At 39.9% G+C, this 22,016-nt stretch overlaps 1 protein-coding gene across 5 annotated transcripts in view; it reads right to left on the bottom strand.

Annotated features, from left to right (window-relative positions):
• The window catches only part of TENM2 (teneurin transmembrane protein 2), a 2,274,099-nt gene that overhangs the window by 162,718 nt on the left and 2,089,365 nt on the right, over positions 1 to 22,016 (bottom strand). For 4 of the 5 annotated variants that reach the window (XM_050962494.1, XM_050962493.1, XM_050962495.1 and 1 more), the window contains 2 exons: positions 19,076 to 19,198; positions 5,303 to 5,508 (listed from right to left, as the gene is read on the bottom strand). In XM_050962494.1, coding sequence (XP_050818451.1) covers positions 5,303 to 5,508; positions 19,076 to 19,198 — 329 coding nt within the window. Of the gene's footprint in view, positions 1 to 5,302; positions 5,509 to 14,006; positions 14,091 to 19,075; positions 19,199 to 22,016 lie in introns of those variants that run through there. The other variant, XM_050962497.1, reaches the window with a different exon arrangement.

Here is a 22,016-nt window from a genome sequence, read left to right as displayed (position 1 = left end):
TAATAATGGGATGAACCAAAACATGGAGTTAAAAACCATGAACATCAAGTGTTCAAAATCCAGATACAGATTTAGATATTGTGGTGGGAGCTCATCCTCATGCCAAAACTTCATAAGATCTACTCAGAACAAACAAGCTCTGAACAACATGTGTTGGGGAAAAAAAACTTGTTTGCAAAGTGTTTTAAAATGAGTACTTCATAAACATCCAAATTGTTGATTATGCATTAAATACCCACCCACCAGCCATCTGATATCTATGCTGACAGCCAATCAAACAATTTACTTTAATATTTGAATGTACATGATTCAGTGTGACATAATGTAAGCAGCATAAGGCAGAGCAAAGCGTGACACATAACAGAGACTGAATTTATGAGAATGATATCATTCTGATTTGTGACTGCTGGGAGCATCAAAAATATGAAAATTTCAATGGTGTTTATGAAGCAAGAGAACATCCTGGCTGCCCCACTATCCAAATGATTTCCAGTTAGTCCCACTTCTAACTGAAAACACAAGTGGTTTACTCACCCAGGCAAGAGAGAGATTTTTGCAAATAAAACATTACGTGGGAAAGGGATGTAATATGCTCTGGTGGATTGCTTTGGCCAAGCATTCCTAATAGTATTTCTATAAACTTACTTTTTCATGCTATCATTTGAAATAGTCTGCAGATGAGCAGTAATATCAATGTTTGCTTGGATCACTATATAAGTAGCATATTCGTGCTTAATCCAAGAGATTTATCATTTCTTCTCCAAATATTATCTGCAGTGTGCAGCCTTTTATTCATTTGTTTTCCACCATTTAAGGGCCACTTTTTAAGGGGGTTATGAATGTTTTGTTACATGGCTGTACCGCATAGTCTGGAAAAATCTTTCTTGAAAATATAGTGAGTGCTTTTATTTCTAGCTCACTTGCCACACAAGCCTGCATTTCTGTCTGTATGTTCCCCCTCCAGAGCTACATTCCCTAGCCACAGTACTACACCAAGCTGTTTCTGGATGGCCTTACAACTACATCAGTTTGACTGACTAAACTAGGCATTTGGAATATTTGCTAAACAGTAATACTGAGAAGGTTAAATCTCAGCAGGGCTCTCAGACAAGAACTGCATCTTGTCTCAGGATAATCATGTACCTAATTTGCTGATTATTGACTTGTTCCCACAAAGGATTTTACTTGGCTTGACATATCAGCACCATCAGTGATGAACTGTCAAGTGAACTTGTTCACTGCTTTTACTGCTCAAGTCCTTAACTTGCAGTAACAAGGATTTTAAAGTACAACTTTAGCACATCATCTGGTGTCAAATTCAGATTATTTTCATTAATACAGAAATCTTTGCTCCGCTTTGGAATCAGAACAAGGCTACTCTTCTAAAGTTCAGATGTGCAGCAGGCTCTTTTCTTTTCCCTAAAATAATTTCTACGTGCAACAGGCTGGTAGGATTTAGGATCCTGCATAAGGATGTGGGGCTTTTCTGCTGAGTCTTCCTATTGTCCAATGCTAACACCCTGCATGAAGATGGAAAGTAACTTCTGATGATCATGCACATGGATTTTCTTAACTCTATCCAGGGTTAAAAAAGGCTGGAGTCTCTTCTTGGGGAGTTCTAACTAGAGACTGGGAAAGAAAGGTCCTGTAGGTAGAAACCATGCAGAGAAGGAAGTTTAGGCTGAGACTTATGGGGTTGCTATTTTTTATTATTTAAGATAACAATAAAGGATGTGAGTTTTGGATCTGGTATGTTGGTGCTGTGTTGAGAGAATAGAAGGAGGAATCTACCTGGTCATAGTTTCTACTGAAACACAGTAGATACACTTGATTGTAGGGCAGTAACATGTAAAATTCAGCTTGAATTAATAAACTATCAATTCCTTCCTAATAAGGCTATTGGAAGAGTCGTTCATGCCTTTGTCTCCTCCTAGCCAAACAATTACAATTCACTCTTACTTAAGGCTACCCTTGAAATCTTCCTGGAGCTTTGGTTGCTCCTGAGAAGGGCAGGTCACTGTGAGCACATGACATCCTAGCTTAGTGTCTGCACTGACTCCCTGTTCATTTCCTGGGGGAATTGAAAGGAGTGGTAAAAATCTCTAAGAAGCTCAATGATTTGGAACCCAGTCTTTTGACTAATCACATTTCATTCTTACTCTATTGGGGTAATTAATTTCAAATGTGATTTTCTTGCTATCAAGTTCATGGGACTGAATTGCCCAGGGCAAAAATCAAGGCTGCCTCAGAAAAGGGTCCCTGTCTTTGGAACTCATTTTCCTTGGCCATCTCCCATCCTTCATGGACATGTCCAAGAATAGGTGAGAATGGGGCAGCAATCTTCTGCAATCTCCCCAGGGAGCCCTCTTGTAGTACAACACTTCAAGGCACCCCAATGTTAATGTTTCAAAATCTGATCACTGACCTCTACTATTTGTTTTCTGTTTCCTGGGCTTTACTTCCTGGCAATCTAGCAGACCTGCTGATTGTTTTGCAGGCTTCCTGCTTCTGGACGATTTAAGAATTTCTTGTTATTTGTAGAGTGGCTGCATTGGGGGAAAGAGGCTGCCATAAACAGATTGTTAAGGGTTAATGTCTCTTCTACCTGTAAAGGGTTACAAGCAGGGAACTGGACACCTGACCAGAAGACCAATCAGAAGACAAGATACTTTTAAATTTGGGTGGAGGGAAGCTTTTGTGTGTGTTCTTTGTCCGTTGTGTGTTCTTCTCTCAGAGGGTCTGAGAGACCAGACATTACTACAGGCTCTCTAAGTTTCTTTTCAAATAGTAAGTAAACACAGGCGGTTTAGGCTTTTTGATTGTTTTACTCTATTTGCAATTGTGGATCTGGCTGGTTAACGTTTATATGTGTAGCTGCTGGGAATATTTTGATTTGTATTGGTACTGGGGGGAAAGTCTCTTTCTGGTGTCTGTAAGCTATAGGACCCTGTATATTTACATCTTGAAGTTACAGAGATAATTCTTTACTTTTTTCCTTTCTTTTATTAAAAGATCTCTTTTTAGAGAACCTGATTGATTTTTTTCTTGTTTCCCTTGTTTTATTCCAGGGGATTGGGATAACTCACCAGGACGGGTGGGGAAGACGGGAGTGGGGAGAGATAGCATCTCTCTCGGTTTTCCTTGAATCTGTTTGCCTCTTTGTGGAAGGGAAGGGAGATGCTTCTCTGTATGGTGATTTAAGAGGTTGGATCAGTATCTCTCAGGATAGCCCAGGGAGGGAAATTCTGGGAGGGTGAAAGGTGGGGGAATAGTTTATTTCTCCTTGTTTTAAGAACCCAAGGGATCTGGATTCTTGGGGTCCCCAGGGAAGGTTGGGGAGGTCAGAGTGCCCCAAAACACTATATTTTTGGGTGGTGGCAGTGCTATCAGATCTAAGCTGGTAATTAAGCTTGGAGGATTCGGGGGCTAGTATCTCATTTTCAGAACTCTAAGGTTCAGATCTGAGAGGGAATGCTATGACAGGGGTGCATTTCAATAGAGACCACAACAGAGGGGAATGGTGGTTAGACAACCACAGGTCCATTTGCTCTTGGATTATGTAGATATGGTGGTTGTAATCCCTTGAATATAGTAGTGTGCATCGTTTCAGGCCCCTAGTCTTAGGGCTGCGGAATGACTATGGACAGAGCTAGCCCATAAATCAGAATCTTCAGACTCCAGTGTAGTTTCCTATACAAAATTCAGTTATTCACTCTTTGTGCAGGGTGTGTGTGTGTGTGTATGCAACTAAAATCATGTAATGTAACCATATATAAATCTGTGTAACTCCAATCTGCTTTGGGAAATGACAAAATGTAACTCAGAAATTCTTTGCAAATTGGGGCTAAGTGTCTAGGAATGTCAAATGGGGGCATTCCCAAGAGGGATTCTTAAATTTCTGCACTTGCTCTCCAGAGCTCAAATATCAAGTTAAGCTTTCTAAATTTAAGGTAAAAATCTTTGTACTGAGAGCTAATTTTCAAGGCTGTACATGAGTGAAAGAATCCTTTCCTGAAATTGGTAGTCATCTGTGCTTTTGCTCATTCCCTGGAGAATGGGGGTTTCTTTTTCTCTTGGCATGCATAACTACAAAATATATTATTGTTCATGAGGAGACTGAGCCAAATCTCATCAAAGTAAATGGGAATCTTTCCATTTACTTTAATGGGCTTTGGATCTGGCCAAAATTTTCAAGCTATTTAAATCAAATCTCAGCGGTGACTATGTGCCCTCCTAAAGCAATGAATTCCAAATTCTCACTACACATCCTCTGAAGAAATAGCTGCTTATATTTTTTTCTAAGTTTGTTAGCCATTATTTTTATTGAGCGTCCATAGCTCTGTATTATCGTTTCAGCATAAAAATGAGGGATTGATCAGTTTTCACTACAGTTGTTTGTAAGAAATGCAAGACAAGCACCAGACTTAACTCCGTAAATGAAAGAGAAAATGCAAATCTGCATACATAGCCTAGTGACTTTGTGATGGAAGAGGCCTGAGGCACAGTCATTGGGAAAAGGGGATTAAAATTAACCCAACACTGACAAAAATAACATGAAAACCACATCTAAACAACATGTGCTAGTGGTGATGGAATAGAAAACTTCCAGTTATCCAAACTCTGACAACCTTTTTTTTCAGCAAGTCAAAGCAGCAAGTCCCTTGTGAAGACACTGTCTCAGCCTGAATATGTTCTCACTTACACTAGGTCAGCATCTTTATAACCTCATAGACTACAGTACTCCTGATTTATACCAGCACATGAGGGGAGAATCAGGCTTGTTGCGACTGTCTCTGTTTTTAGAGCACTCCAATTGCCTATGGTATGTTACTCTGAGATAGTGGGCTTGATTCTAATCTCCCACCATCTATTCACTAGCGTAATTCCAATGACTTCAGTGGAGTTGTTTTTGATTTACAGCACAACAGCACAGATTCATGCTCTGAATTTCCATCTCTAGTAATTTAAACTGACAATGGCAAACTGCAGACGTTAATTTTTTAAAAGGGTGACATTACAAAGATTGTAGGAAAACAACCTTTATTTATTCCAAGCTAAAAGAAAAATGGTCACTCCTGTAAATAATCTATTGTTAGAGGATGCCAATCTGTAACAAAAGCGTGGTTGCAAACAACCAATTCCAGGGCTCTGAGGTAAATCATAGCCTTCAGGCACTGGGGAAGAATCCAGGACCCTCAACCTCAAAAGCACAAGCCCTTACCACCTAAAACTACATTGCCATTAGAGCATCAGTACATTTATCTTTTGGCTTTTAAATCCATTAAGCATAGTAATACAGTACCTGGGCATGTGATGGTGGAAGTCCTCTTCTTATATAAACACCAAAAAGAGCATCCTTTCCTAAGGAGATATTGAACTTCACGAACTGCGGCTGGCTGATATGGATTTGAGATCGCCAGAATACTCCAGGTGGTACTTCCTGGGTAACTCTGCGTCCGACCTCTGCCTCCCCGCTATCTATGCTGCTGTTTCTAGTGGCCCATGGTCCTAGAAGACAGGAACAATATTAGCCAGGTGAGATCTTTTTCTAGCAATACAGACATTTTTGGTAATGCCCTTTATGATGAATTATTGTGGCAATTTTACCCTTTAAAACAAAGCTTAACATTTTTAAGATTGGTTTCTCCCTTCATTTACATTTGTGCAACTCCATTGCTTTCTCTGACCCTTATATTTTAAATAAGAAAGCTACAAATTCATCCTCTTAGAGCATCTGAAAACTTGCATACAGCTTTTCCCCCACGACTTTTAGTTCTGTGATTACTCTTTACTGATCAAGTATAATAAGAGCAAAGAGCCAGCTAAGCACATATAAATCTCCTTGTGCTCTTTCCAGCCGCATCCTTAATGTGACCAGGATATAAAAATAACCAGAAAATAATTATAAAGGGGTAATTTCAATGTAAACCCACTGATTGCAGACTTTATTAGTCAGATTTCATAAATTAAACAAATCCATTAAGCCCCTCTCCATAAACTAACAATAATCACATATAAAAGGGAACACAGTAATAAGGAGATAGAGAAAAGAGTTTGATAACCTTTGAAAGCCTCATATAGCTTGGGATTTGGCTACATGAAAATCCATTTCTTTCCCCCATGCACAAATGTATTGGCTGCTGTCAGTTGAATTCCACTTGCTGATAGTCCCTAGATATGCATTATTGAAAACAAGAGGCAACACCTTTCCAGTAGACCAAGTCTTGCTCTCTATCCATGAAACTGTTAGCCTTCCGAACATGGTAAAAGCTCATCCATTCAACAAAGTCTTAGGTGGATGGGTCTGGCATTATGTTTACTGGTCCTACACTTCAGACATTTCTGTTGGGGAAATGGTCAATAGGGGAAGAGAGAGGAGACTAGCATACATTGATATTTGCTTCAGTGTATGATGTGTCCAGATGCCATGGTGATGAGTGCCACATTATTTAAATAAATTAAATAAAGGTCAGAAAACCACAGAGAATATCTATTATGCTTACGAGCATCTAAACCTACTTCTTGGTGGCTTTAATTACAGCTAAGTATTGGGTGGTAGTGATACTTGAAATGCAAGGAAACACATACTACTTATATCCATCATGAGCTTAGCTCTTTTGCCCATTTTTCAACCAGATACCATATCTTGACAGGATCCCTGAATACCAATGAATCAGTTTCCAGCACTTTATGGACATTTTTGCCAATGTCAGCCTCTGGAGGCAGTGCTTTCAGGCAGGATGTAATAGCATAGAATGGACTTGCATATAAACCCAGCAGGTAAGTAGCAAACACCTACTCTGTCTTTATTATTTAAACTGTAATAGCTACTTCAGCACAATTTCAATTTTAAATTCCAAATTACCGAGGTTCCTGGTACTTACGCTTGCATGTAATGAAAAACCTCTTAGAACTTTTATATGGGCAATGTCTTTAAATGGTAAAAAGAATGCTTTGACTAAGAACTGTTAATCTTTAAACTGCAGTTTTTAATAGGCCATGTCTTTTTGAATTTTCTAGGTTAATGTCTTCAGCAATATTAGGGCACTAGAAAAAAGCAGGGGAAACTGCAAGAGTGTGTGGGCTGCAAATGGAGTAAAAAGGATTAACATGATGTCCAGTAAAGTGCCTGATGAGACAACTCATGCCCACTGCGACAGGCCTTTCGGTGTCAGCTGGTCTTCTGTAACAGCAACTTCTATCAGGCTTGAAAAACATACCACACCTAGTATATAGCTTTTATAGTATTTGTCCAAAGAGGGTAAAGTGAGGCACCTAACACAAGCTTCCGTTATACTGATTCTCAATATCATTATGAAGTGTACGTCCGGGTGATATTTCAGAAGTTGTGTATATGTACTGAGAATATATTTTAAAATCGGTGTCCCAGGCAGAGTTGACAAACAGGTTTTGCCAGACAAAGGGACATGGATTCATCTGTCTGCTTTGGCTCATATGGAGATTAAGCACTGTAAAATCAACACAATGGAAGCCTGATTTTGCATATGGAGTCAACAGGAGGATATGAAGGCAACTTGGAGCCAGCATACTAGGAAGGGAATCATGGGTGTCATCCTGACTCTGAGGATAAAAACAATAAGTTTTGGGAAATATAAAGAGAAGCAAAAACACATTTTGTTATCCATTCACTGAGGAAACACCTTGAAGAATGGTGCAGGGACCCTGGTTTGACTGAAATGCAGCTATCTTTGCCAAAAGACTGAATCCTTTGGAGCGAAAAACTACTTTATTTTATAGGAAAGGTAACCACTGATAAGTGTTCACTCAGGTTTGCATTTTATGTTGCTGTTTTATATATAGCCATTTCTGTTTCCATTATCGTTACTCACTATCTCTTAAATCTTTGCCTTTAATGATAAACTTATGACTATTTTCACTATAGGTATATCTCAATGCAGTGACGTTATCTTGCAGCTAAACCTCAGCTGAATCAAACAAACTGGTGTGTGCATTGTTCCTTTGGGGACAGCTTACCTGTTAATTTCTATGAGTGTATAATAGTTAAGGGCTGGACACTGCAAGGGAGTGCTCCAGGGACTCAGGGGTTGATGTGTGCCTACCACTAGACAGCAAAGAGAGAAAGAAGTCTGTGGGGGCTAGCATTGCCAGAGGCTGTAGGTTTCAGACTGCTGAGCAACAGAAGGCATGGACAAGGCTGCTTCACAATGCCAAGTATCTCTGGGAAGTGTCAAACCCATTGAGAAAGGTTATGAGTCAGAATACTACTACTTTGCACATCTATAGTTTTTCATCAGGGGATCTCAAAGTGCCTTACTCACACGAATGAATTAAGCCTCACAACACTGCAGTTTAAGGAGTATCACCTTCATTTTATATATAGGGAAACGTGGTACAGAGAACCTAAATAACTTGTGCAGTATCACCCAGAATCAGTGGCAGAGATAGGAAGTGAACCCAGGAATCCTGGCTCCTAATCATCTGCTTTAAGAACTAGACCACCTTTCTGCTTTAGGTAACAGTGACAAAATGTGGACTTATTCCAAGTTTTAAAAATTGTCTCTTCTGCAAATAATCTTTTGCATTCACAGTGAAGATACTTATATGCCTATCAACCACATCTACTACTCAAGAACCTTCAAATTACCCAGTGACCCACCGTGCAGAAGTTTGTTTGTGAAACTTCCAAATGTGTCACAGCGCAGATGTAGTCCTGCTGTATGGCCAGTTCTGCAGCCTCCTTACCAGGAAGTACTAGAAAAGTAATATTTTTAACATGGCAGGAGACATGAGGAATGAAGGTAGAGAGACCTACAAATGGGTCCACATGCCTTCCAAGTATTCTTACTCTTCACACAGAGTGCCTAATCACTTAATTATTTGCTTTATGCTTTTTTCAATCTTCGTGAATATATAATGGACTCATCCAAAGCCAGTGGACATTTTTACTGATTTCTACGTGCTTTGTATCAGGCCGTGAAAGGGTCCCGTAATTTACAATATAGCTTGTTTGAAAGCTATACATTGTACTATGGATGCTGGGTCTGGAACCCACACCAGCCTCTGACCATCAGGGACTCCAGCGTGCTGGAATCCACTTCAGAATTTTGACACTTTTTCCCATCATTGATGACCCCCACTTGTAATAGGGAGACTATTTATTAGGCAACTGTAACTTCCCCTGTGAAGTCAATACTTAGAAAATAATAGTTTCAGGTAGTTCATTACATGTCCTAAGATTATAGCTGTGGTTTTTAAAGGCAATATTTTACTGATCAATTTTCCAGTACAGTCAGATGCTATAAGTCTATGGAGGAATACTCATGTAAATTTAGAGATATTGTACATTTCCATAACAGGTATCTAATATTCGAACCAGTTAAACAAGAAGGATGATAAAAAATGAGACTGATTCATAAAGGCACTATCTGCTAATCAGTTCTGAAAATGTTACTATATTTCATGTAAAACTCAAAAATGGGAAACAATAAAATTATACCACAAAACAAGCTATAAAAATGAAGCTTTATTAGAATACTTTTAAAACTTAATACAACTTAGAATGCTTTTTGCATAAATCTGCTTTAAAGATTACTCTGCATCACATATTTTTATCTATAGAAAATAAAACTGAATTCTCTATATTGCCCAAGCCATTAAACCTCATTCCCATTCATTTTGTAACCAGAGCTATTAGCTCATAGTTCACCTGAACTGCAAGAAGACCAGTCTTTCCTGCAGATTACTGCTGCATAGTCTATTAAAGCAACTTATACACTACACTACAAATGATAGAAAACAATTATGGTTTTGAGCCATCAATGACTTCTGCTAATAACCCCTTCTTCCCAGTCTGCTGAGTCTACATTCCCTTAAGTTGTAACTTTGCAAGTACATTTAATTACTACCACTAATAAAGGACATACCTCCCACCGAGGCTCCAGATTTAAGACTTTTGGTTGAATTTAGCCCTGATATTTTCACTTTTTCTTTAGAAAACTGTGCTTTGTGCTTCCGGGTATGGGTGGTTCATTTTCAAAGCTCACAAGCATCAGGGTGAAAGTAAGATAAATTACTTACCGGTACAGGGGCCTGACTCCAGGCCTCTGGAAGGGGAAGGGCCTTAGTCTGAAGGGGCGGGGCTGGAGTCAGCCTCCTCCAGCCAGCTCTTCCACACTGCCCGGCCTGAGCCACTGAGGGCTCTGGTGGTGATTTAAAGGGCCCAGGGTCCAGCCACGGCAACAGTAGCCATGATCCCCGGGCCCTTTTAAATTGCCAGGCCCTGGGGCAGCTGCCTCTTTTGCCCTCCCCACCCCACATCGGCGGCCTTGGGTGTGCGGGAAAGGGGCAGCGACATTAAAGCACGTGGGCTGTGTCCGGGCCAGTACTAGTGGCCACTTCCTTACCAGTATGCCATACTGGCCCACTTTCACCTCTGACTAGCACCCAAATACAGCAGGTTAGGTGAACTAGGCAAAATTTTCAGCCATCAAGGGGAAAGAGGATAGGATCTTTGGCCTTAATGCTCTAGATATGTCCCCTACTGGCAAACTACTTTATTAATGGGTTGCAGTCTTGTTGTAGCAGTGTTGGCACAAGGATATGACAGAGACAAGGTGGGTGAGGTAATCACTTCTATTGGACCAACTTCTGTTGGTGAAAGAGACAAGCCTTCAAACTCCAGACCTGAAGAAGAGCTCAGTGGAGCTTGAAAGCTTGTCTCTTCCACCAAAGAGCTTGGTCCGATAAAAGATATTACATCACCCACCTTGTCTACTTTATTAATGTCAAGTATCAATAGCCATGTTAGTCTGGATCTGTAAAAAGCAACAAAGAGTCCTGTGGCACCTTATAGACTAACAGATGTATTGGAGCATAAGCTTTCATGGGTGAATAGGTGGGTTGCGTCTGACGAAGTGGGTATTCATCCACGAAAGCTTATGCTCCAATACTTCTGTTAGTTTATAAGGTGTCACAGGACTCTTTGTCTACTTTATTAATGTCATTCATAAAAAACGAAGTTCTTTCCCTCAAAATCTCATTAAAATAAAATTTTCTTATTGTTTCCTAATTGGACTTCAGTGGTTTATTGGCTTTAAAAATTAGTGCAGATTCTGCTGATTAGGGAAAAGAATAATTTACCTGTTGACCTGTGTGTTCTGAGGTGCCTACCAGTCCAGGTGGACGGATGCATGCCAGCTCTGCTTGAGTACGCTAAAAATAACACTGTAGACATTGCTAGTACAGGCTAGCTACCCTAATACAAGCCCATCTTGCCCTTAGGTCAGAGCTCAAGCTGCTATTTTTAGCATGCCAACTTGTTCACAGCTGCAGTTTATACATACCAGGAGTGACCTAAACTCAGATCCTTGTGTTAAGCTTTTCCTAGCATGCAAAATGTATCCCCATATCCAGTTTTAAAGATATAATCAATACTGTTACACATGGCATGTTGTAGTTTTATTGTCTCTAAGCCCTGGCCTACACTACAAACTTATGTCAGTATAACTATATCACTTGGGGGTGTAGAAAATCCACATCCCTAAGCGACGCAGTTATACCGACCTAACTACCACTGTAGACAGTGCCATATTGATGAGATGGCTTCTCCCATCAACACAGTGGAGGAGCGTTTTCACTGCAACACTGTAGGTGTAGACAAGTCCTAAATTTTTACTTTTGAAATAATTTCCATTTAAAAAAAAGCTTAAAATTCATTATATTAAGTTTTGCATTTGCAAAATTAATAAGCTTTCCCACAAAGGTTTAAGTAATCAAAGCTTTTAAATCCCTGGAGATTATATTTTACTGATTCATGTTTCCCCTAAAATAACTACAGCAGGTGCAAGTAAATGATAAATACCTGCACCTACATATCTATGCAAACATTGGTTATTTGCAGAAAAGCAGCACACTCCTTTCATTATGACTGATGCAAATAGATATTAATTTCATAAAGGTGAAGCATCTGCAATATGGCTTTTTTACTTTCAGTGCCAAAATAATTAGTGTGGGTAAGGCACAACACTGGGCGTGAAGAGAGCTGGGTTCTATTTCTGGCTTTGCCTGCAGCCTTCCTGTGTGATCCCAGTCAAGTTCTTTAAATTCTTGAAGCCTATCTCAAAATGTGGACAGCAATACTGGCCTACCTTACAGGGATGCTAGGAGGCTTAATTCACTAGTTTTTGAAAAGTGCTTTAAGATCCCCATATGGAGGCTTTAGAGAAATATAAGCCAGTAATATTATAATTATTATACCTGAGAGTGGAACTGAGCTCCTAATGCTTTACTCTTCTGTCTCTTTCTCCCCAAATTAGAAACATTATTAAAAATAAATCTAGTCCCAACATGATACAACAGGGAACGCTGAAGGGGCAATGTCAGTCTAACCACTGAGCCTCTCACTGGGTGGCTGGCTGAGGCTTCATCAGTTTTTCCTTATTTTTAGGACTAAAAGTGCAGTACACTGCCCACCTTTGCAACTTTCATATTCACAGTAACACATTTTGCACTAATGGCCCCACTTAAAAGCTCTGTCTCCTCTACAGCCTCTAGAGAATTTCTAAGTAAACTTTATAACTTTTTCATAGCACAGTTCCTTTTGGTCTTCTTCACCTCCTAATGCAGTGAGAGTGCATCCCTCCCTCTGACTCACTCCTTGCCTTCTCTCTATTTTTAGCCTCTACTCTATCTGAATGGACCACTGCAGATCATATTCAAAGACCATCAGCTGCATTTAAGTAAAGTTCTGGATGTTACATAAACTGAGAGGAAACTGAGAAGTAAGGCCAACCTGAAGAACTCAGGCCACTGTGAACAAATCAATCCTGGTGCGAATTAACAATGCTCTGAGTGGCTGTCTTGAAGCTTGCTTGCTTACTTCATAATCTCTCATGGTTATTTAAACATTTTTACTGTGATTTTTCTTTTTTATAAACCTTTATAAAAGGGAGTTTTAAATGCATATTCCTTCTTCTAACCCAGGGGAGCTATTCCAATCTTTCAGTCAAACATGTATTTAAGTACCTGTATATATAAGCTTGTTATCCACCAAATAACACTTATTCATTTTTAAAGGTGTATTTATTTACAGTTAAATTATTATTTTGCTACATGCATTTTTTAAAGTCTACTCTAGTGCTCACTGGAGATGCCGATTTGACAGTTCTGAAAGCCTCTGTTTATCAAAAGAGCACAACAACATGGCAGTGGCAGAGCAAGCTTCTCCACATCATTCCATCAATGTGCCCTCACCCTTGGACTGAGGAAACCACTTCAAGTTGGTAGTTTACACCACTTGCCAATTCAATCCTTTGCATCTTGAAGAATGAAATCAGTTTAATGTCAATTAATGTCAGCTTTAGAGACGGAGTTGGGTCTGGATTGACACTATATATACAGTTGGAGTTGTCCCCTCCCTCTTAGCCCACACAGTGGTTGCCATTAAAGGTCAATATTGGTCAATAGCTTCATGTAGATTCTGTAGCTCATACCTCTATGCTTAAATAGGAAATAACTACGTGGCTGTGGGGTAGTAATTGTTGACTTTATTAATGGAGACCCTGTAAATGCTTGGTTTTGTACTAATTGGGAAACACGTATCACTAATTTGGGAGACCAACAATTCCAGAGGATCCATAATGATCTACCTTGTTAACCTGGTGGCTATGGATTTGCATTAAATACCAGTCATTAAATACCATTCTTCACGCAACGCACAGTTAGTCTGTGGAACTCTTTGCCAGAGGATGTTGTGAAGGCCAAGACTATAACAGAGTTCAAAAAGAACTAGATAAGTTCATGGTGGATAGGTCCATCAATGGCTATTAGCCAGAATGAGCAGGGATGGTGTCCCTAGCCTCTGTTTGCCAGAACCTGGGAATGGTTGACAGGGAATGGATCACTTGATGATGACCTGTTCTGTTCATTCCCTCTGGGGCACCTGGCTTTGGCCACTGTCGGAAGACAGGATACTGGGTTAGATGGACCTTTGATCTGACCCAGTTTGGCCATTCTTATGTTCTTACCCTCACTGTTTGTGAGAGAGCCTTCTCCTTTGCAACTTCTGTAGTTTGGAACAGTCGTCTCGTATCTCTCCATCTCTTTCCAAATTTCAGCTGCAAAGACATACTTCCTTCCTATCATTATCATTTAGTTTTTCTCTCCCATTCCTGTTTGTTGTTATTTAAATTTGTGTGATTGCTTTATTTAGCATTGCAATGTTTTTGGGGTACAGTTTGTGAGAATGACACTGCCCGAGTTAAAGATGCATTGTACTGAGGGTTTTGCTAAAACACATGAGTGTAAGTGTGAAGCTGGTTTGAGTACCATCTGCATCCTAAAACACAGCTGTCCTTTTGTCCATCAAATGGCTGGGCCCTCTGGCTATTTTGAAAGGAGAAAAAGATCAGTTTTAATTTTATTTAGAAAGATATATTTCTGTAGAAGCCTTTTCAACAGAAATATTAGTGCAATGCAACTTTATCAGGTTAGCATCTTTCATACAAACCGTACCCCAAAGAGCTTCCTAATGTTAAGTGAAACAGTGTCTCAAAATCCATCTGGAAATTCTGTACTTTTCAAACTAAATAAAATAAATTTACTTTAGGAAATATGGGTTTAGCCTGGAGAGGCTGATATGATACAACCTGAACTCCAGTAACAGGAAGGATGCTCCTGTAATAACGAGTCTGGTTTTGTGAAATGAAGAGGAGGCAATGTTTCCAGGCTCACTATAACCTGTAGTTTTGCAACCTATAAGCAGCTGTATTGCAAGAGGAACTGGGTCCTAATTCCACACATGGGGGGAACCCTTGTGTGTGGATCTGCCTCTGCTTAGGTAGTTGAGTGACACAGCCACCTCTGCTGCAGGCACCATATATGCTTGGACCTCCATGAGTCTGGGGAATAGCACAGCGGGTGGGACATGGTTTGTTCAGATTCCTGAGGATGGCAAGAGTCTAGAGCCACATTGTCAAGGTGCCAAGAGCAGGGACAGGGCCCCCAGGACTGACTGATCCGTGGAGTTTGTGGGTTAACCACCCATGCTTATATCATCAAGGGGGAAGGGAACTGAGATCACGGATTAGTTTGGAAAGGAACTCTAGAAGGAGAATCTCTGCCCAGGGCTGCTCCCAAGGCTTTGGCTGTGGCAAAGCACAATTTGGCCCTAAGAGTTTAGGTAGTATAGGCACCCCACTAAACCCCTGCTTCATTTAAAAATCTAAACACATCTCTAAGCTCTCGTGGATATAGTATGTTAAGACTCATCCTGTTTAGAACTATTAGCAAACCATTTCACTGCAGATGTAATTAAGATTTATGAGTTCATCATGTTTAATCAAGAAAAAATACACATTATGCTGTGAGTAATTTTTGCAGCACCACATGTACCCTTCATTCCAGTTGGTATAACACAGGTAACCAAGATAGACTTTCATTACACAAACTACTGTCAGAGCCACTAACAAAACAACATAAAACAAAATACCTCCTACACATTCTGCTGTCTCTCATTTTAATCAAAAGCTTTGTTTCCACTAAGATATCAAATCATACAGGTTACACTACCTTCCCAATCCATCTCCCAAGATGGAACACAGCATGTGAGCATTTATGAAGACCAGATATGCAATCCTGTATGGCATTCAAATTAGAGTATTTTTGCTCGCTTGCATTTTAATTTGCTCCTACAGTATATTTACCCAGTAGCTCCCTAATAACATTAACCTGCATGGCAAAACACAGTGTATCTTGACTAAAACATTATCAAAGTAAATGATTACATACAGTATAGTTTAGGGGAAATGGAGGTGGTTACTTAATGTATTGCCCTTATATTTTGATTGTCTGTTTGAATGAGCCTATGAGGGATCAAAGCGTTGTCTACCATGACTATTAGACTGTAAGATCTCTGGGGCAGAGGTTGTCCCTTAGTATGTGTTTGTATGGTTCCTGGTACAATGGAACATTATGACACAATGTAATCCATAATAATTACATCTAGAATTATAAATCAAGGCACTGTGTCATTTATCAGTAAATTTTAGTAACATAAAGCAGAAAATATTGTGGCAACACTAGGGAAGATGTATTATGAGGTCATAAAAGAATGAGAGGTTTTCTAAATCTCAAACAAAGGAGTTTGTTTATATAAGACATCACCTGTTTAGAGAGGGATGATTAAGGTTGATTTTCACACAGCATATTCTGTCAGTTATGAAGGACATGGCAGATCACCTATTTTATGGAGATGTGTGTCTAGCATCCAAAGTATTTTTAAACTGAAGACACACTGCGGCATAGACTCAGAGAATCCAGAAACGGAAAGGCTCTATTAGGTCATTTAGTCTATTGCTCTGCCATGGCAGGGTTATTCCCTAATGTACAGTGATTATTTTTTGCCCAGTCTAAGTTTTAATTGTCCCAAGCTTCCACCAATTTCCTTATGAGACAGTTCCATGCGGTTAATAGATTTCAGTGTCAGAAAGCTTTTCCTGATATTCAGCCAACATTTCCCCTATATCAGTTTCACTCCATTATTCCAGTTCTTTTTCCTCTGCTAAATGATAACTGTCCATCATCCATTTTTTTACTCCCTTAAACTATTTGTAGACAGTTTTTGTATACAAAAACATTACAGGGCAGATCCTCAGCTTCTGCAAACAGATGCTTGCCATTCACAGCAGGATTCCCGGCAGTGGGCAAAGGGCATTCACTGTGGAGTAGGTGCAGTTTACTGATTCTTTAAGCAGGTGCATCCATAGCTAGTACTTGCTGCTGATTGCAGCATACAGCTTGAGGACAAGACCTGTAACCCACACACTACACTTCTACCTGGCAACATGGTGGGCAGGCAAATGAGTTAGATGGCCAGATCCCCCAGTGCTCACTTCAGTATTATGGAGAGTACCTGCACTGTTACCTACATGAAGGAATAAAGTTTCCCTTTGCCCTCCTCCTCAAATCCCCTAGTTTTTAAATGCGCTTTGAGGCTCTAAGGCAACAGTAAGCATCCCTGTTTTCATTCAGCTATAGCTTGATCTTTACATGCTGGTGTAACCCAGCTTTGACTCATGTTCAGACATCATCAGTCTTCATTGAGCTACAGAGTATAAATATAAAAATTATGATTTTATTATCAAAAGGCTAGTTCCTGCTCTCAGTTATGCCAGCATACACCAGTAAAATCATTTATGTCGCTCTGGATTTACACTGGTGCAACTCGGAGCAGAATTTAGCCCAGGGATAAGAGATAGGCAGATCAGTCAAAAATATCTGTTTGTTCCTCCCCTCCCTGCAACTTCACCCTCCTTCCTCCCCCCACCTGCACAAGTGGCACTACCTTTAAATGGCCTGCTTGCTGGGATGACACAGCTTGCATGTAAGTGGCTATTTTCATACAAAGGGTTAAAGGTTTCTTTGGAAGACTAGTGTTTTAAAAAGACTGGCTTCATCCTGAGCCATGTCAATTATAAAAGGTCACTCTGCACAGCCAGGAAGGGCAGATCTGAAATGGCTGTTATGTGAAAAGCTTTCCTAAAAAGTGCTGGCATAGCAATATTAACTTTAAATTATATAAATGGAGGGAGGGGGGAGAAAGCCTTTCACACCCTCGCTGCTATCAGGGTCTGCTTTTCTGTCATTCATTACATTCAGACATTCTGCCATTCATTATATTTAATGGTGGAAGGATACTTACCTAAATGTGTTGTTTTTCAAAGGTTTTATTAGCATTTTAGTCAATTTAGTAAAATTCGTAAAAGCAACAAGATATTCATGTTCCTATTTAGTAACATAGGGGCTCTCACTCATGTACACACTGGACAAAATTTAACAGTGATATAATATGATAATTCTGCATTGTATTTAGGGCCTGATGGTTAGAAGTGCTGAGCACTACAACTTCAGATTAAGTCTGCAGGAGCTGAAGGTGCTCAGCATCTCTGAAAGTCAGGCCTATACACCTTCATCTGAATAACAAAACATGTTTTGCCATCATTAATAAGTTCACCTCCACAACACCCTTGTGAGGTAAGTATTAATACCTCTGTTTAACATATGGGGAAACCGAGGCACAAAGGCATGCCTAAGGATTCACCACAGGAGTATGCCACAGTTGAGAATTGGACTCAACTCTCCTGCTTCCCAGTCTCATGCATTAATCTCAGATCCAATTTTTCTATACCTCCTACTCTATTACTCTAAGCACTGCCCTCTCCTCCGCTTTGTAAGATCATTCACATCAGGAGTGATCAGTGACAGTGTACATTCCAACATCATAACTACAGGTCAGAGGAACCACACAGTCCTGTTCTGTATCCAAAACACTTCCACCAACTAATATTGTAGTTTTGCACAAGTCATTCCTCCTCTCAGTGTCTCAGTTTGCCCATCTGACCTTCTTGCTTCACAGGGCAATCTGAGGGCTAACTATGAAACTTTGAAACAATGATCAGTGTTAATTATTACTAATAACACCACTATAATAATCAGTAAAAAGAGGGATATGAAAATACAGCAAAAGGAAGTCTTGCACTCAGTCTCTATTTGACTCTGTGGTCTCTATTTTCTCCCTGGAATAATATGGAGCATGACTGCTTCAATAATGTACTCTACTGTCCTTTACTAATACTAAGGGGAAGCTTATTCACTAGGGAGACAAATTCTGCTGTCCTTACTCAGGCAGGATTCCCAGTAACTTCAATAAGAGTTTTGCCTAAATCAGGACAAGATTGTGAGATGTGGTCCCATCAGGGGCCAAAGCTCTCTTCACTTTCCTTGCAGATAGTATAGTGTATTTCTTCTTTTCATGCTGTGTCTAGCCTTTTCTTTTTCCTGGGATGTTTGGTAGTAAACTTTTGATTTAGTATCTTGGAGTCCAGGGTCTAAGGTTTTTTGTGAATTACTAAAGATAGAGAAGGCATTCGGATGGTTATAACCAGGCAAAGAGCCAGTGCAGTGTAAGATTACTGCAGCAGAATGTAAAGGTTATAAATAAATATTTTTGCATACATCCTAGAGGAGTACATTTATTACAAACAGCACTGTGAGTTTCCAAGACCATTGAGTGCAAAACATACAGCTGTAACCTCACCTTTTCCTCCAGATGGCATTGTTGCCACATCATCAGTCCCTGGCAATCCAGTTCTTATCCCATTGTTAAAGGTGTGTCCGTCCGCTGGCTGTAACTGCCAATTTAGTCCGAGCAGATGCATTGCTGCAGGAGAGACAAAGTAATGAAAAATAACTACACAATATATAAATTAAAAAGTCAAAGGGAGGGGCAGCAGCCATTTTCAATTAACCCTCTTCAAGAAGATGCTGTAAAAACAGCTTGTTCCAGGGTCAAATTAATGTGTTAAAAAAAGCAGCAGTCTCACAGTGACTTGGTTTATATTTGTTCATTTACTGTGTACCGTAAATAACAAAATACGATGGGACAATATATCATCCATCTCTGAACAAACAAAAACATACAGACAAGCAATTTTAGACATTGGAAGCAAGCTCTTTCTTTCTCAATATTCTCCAAATTATACACATTTCTTAAAATAGTAAGTTAAAAAGAGATGGCATTTTTAAATACAAAGTGTGATACTTCCTGAAGTATAAATTTATATTAGGTCTAAAATACACGAAAGCACAGTTGACCCCAAACAGAATTTCCTCATTGGATTATTTAGTGTTTATTTTCATAGATTTAAACTGACACCAGCAGCTCTTATTTTGATTGCTCTTGACTGTGTTATCAGATTACAAACTTGAAAATACTTTTTTGTTCCTCTATTAAATGTTGGTCTTGTCTGTTTGGCAAGGACTTGGGGTGCATCCTTCAGATGCACTAGAGATTTATATACACGTCTTTCCCTTGCATAAATTTAAGTTACTTGCATATATTTCCATACTTTCATCATATAATAGCCCCATGGCTCATTTTGTTTCCTGCTGTGTATGAAGTGCCAACAGCTAATTTTATTTATTTGTCTGTCCATAATCATCACTGACGCCATTCACAAGAACGGACACAGCATCAAGGAGAATGTTTTCCGCTAGCTATGGCATAGCGGCAGGAGGGGCTCACCATTGTTTTGCGGGGCACACACCACACTTTAGTTATGGTCCTTTTAATAGCTCAGTTCTGCCATGCCGGATCTGAGTGACAATGCACCAAATTACAAGCATGCACAACAGAATTAAAATGGTCACAAACAGATAGACAGTATCCAATAAAGCACATCTCCAGCATTTGAAAGCCACATAACAATATGCTCAGAGATTTGACATAGGGATGGGTAAGACAAAAAATGGAAAGGTAATGAGCAATACATAGGAAATGGTTCATACAGTTATTATCTCTGAATGTAGAGTATCAATATAGGCATGACTGCTCCAAATTAAGATTAAAAATAAAAACTTTGATCAACACATGCCCCCATACAGAAGGATAAAAGAACCCAATTGTCCCAGCTGGGTGGCTATGGCATGGAACTGCAGGCTCTGCAACATGTTTTCCCCTCCTTCTCAACCCCCTGGAAAGCCCCTCTGGAAGTGCTCTGCAGAGTTTGGTCTCCACAGTGTTCAGGGAAGCAGGCAAGAGGCAGGAGGGGGAGCAGCTGCTCTCCATGAAACCATCTTTCCACTAAGCATGTGGGCCAGACTGCTGCCAGCTAATAATGACCGAGGATCATTAATTTATGTGGGCTCCCCACTTCTGAGCAGTGAGCATGAGAGCTACATTGCTACTTTCAGAAGACCTGGAGAAGGCCTGGTAGTAATGAGGAAGCACAGGACCTTTGTGCGGATGGTCCTTGCCTCTGGTAGTGATGTGCAGGTTTCAGGGCTCAACATACTTTCACTGTTCTGGATGGATCAGTCCACACAGAGAATAATGAGTGAGACGTCAATGAATTTAAGAGCCTGTAGTGGGAATAACCTAGACAGGGGACCTTCAGACTTGTACTATCTATGCTGAAGTAACACTCAGAGAGCTGTTTCTGTTCAAAATTGTACCTAATTTTCTCTTGCAATTGTTACCTTAAATATAGGTCATTTACTTTAAGAGATGAAAGTCTATTGCTTCAAGTAAGAAGCATTTTTTTTTACAAGAAAGAGATAAGGAAAATATAACTAGTGGTTAGTTCTTCCAAGAGAATTATAGTTGATAATTTATAACTACCAGGTAAATTCAAACAAGGAATTAAAAAAGATCTTATTAACGTGGTGTTAAGACAAACCCTGATCCATCTGCTTCCAAGTGTGCCACGATTTCTTAATAAACTCTGCTGCTCTGTGCTTTAATCATAGATGCATATTAGGAAGGAACAATTAGAAATCACTCCTAACAGGGCTGGGATTTGCATGTCTACCATAGGCTCCTATAGAGACAACAGGGAGAAGATGATAATCTTCTGCATGTTCAATCTATCTAGCACTTATATCCATGATGAACTCCACTAAGAAAAGTAAGACTGTTTGTAAATAGGAGACATATTAATCTTCTTCCAAGAATACAGTATGGGAATTTGTATGTATCATGGGTCTGGGAGAAAAGCTACACTTTGGTATTGTATATTGCAGCTCTGAGAAGCAACTGAGTAGTGACAGCAAGAAGCTGTCTATTCTTTCAAGCTTCAAAAGACCATGAGATGGTAAATTTATATGATTAACCTTTTGTACTGTTAATCAGACAAGAATGTCTGCAGCAAAGGAATACATTCGTAATTAAAAATAGTGGGATATATTCAGAAGTTGTGCACATTTACACCAGCAGTGAAATTTGGCCCAATGAGTGCTTATTCTTCTCCTGTGGTCTACTTTGGTTCTTTAAAAACTACATCTGAGAAAACTGTGATGCTGTGGCTTAATCCTCCTGACCACCACCACGCTCTTACTTTCTGCCATAGTCCAGGCAGAGCTACCTCTTGTGGATGTGCACCAGTCAGCTGTGTTGGACCTAGGGTGACCAGGTGTCCAGTTTTCTATGGGAACACCCGGTTGAAAAGGGACCCTGGCGGCTCCAGCCAGCACCACCGACT

Source organism: Gopherus flavomarginatus, chromosome 7 (assembly GCF_025201925.1).
Source record: "Gopherus flavomarginatus isolate rGopFla2 chromosome 7, rGopFla2.mat.asm, whole genome shotgun sequence".
NCBI lineage: Eukaryota > Metazoa > Chordata > Testudines > Testudinidae > Gopherus > Gopherus flavomarginatus.
Note: the sequence above shows the minus strand (reverse complement) of the source record. Positions and strands in the feature narration are given on the sequence as shown.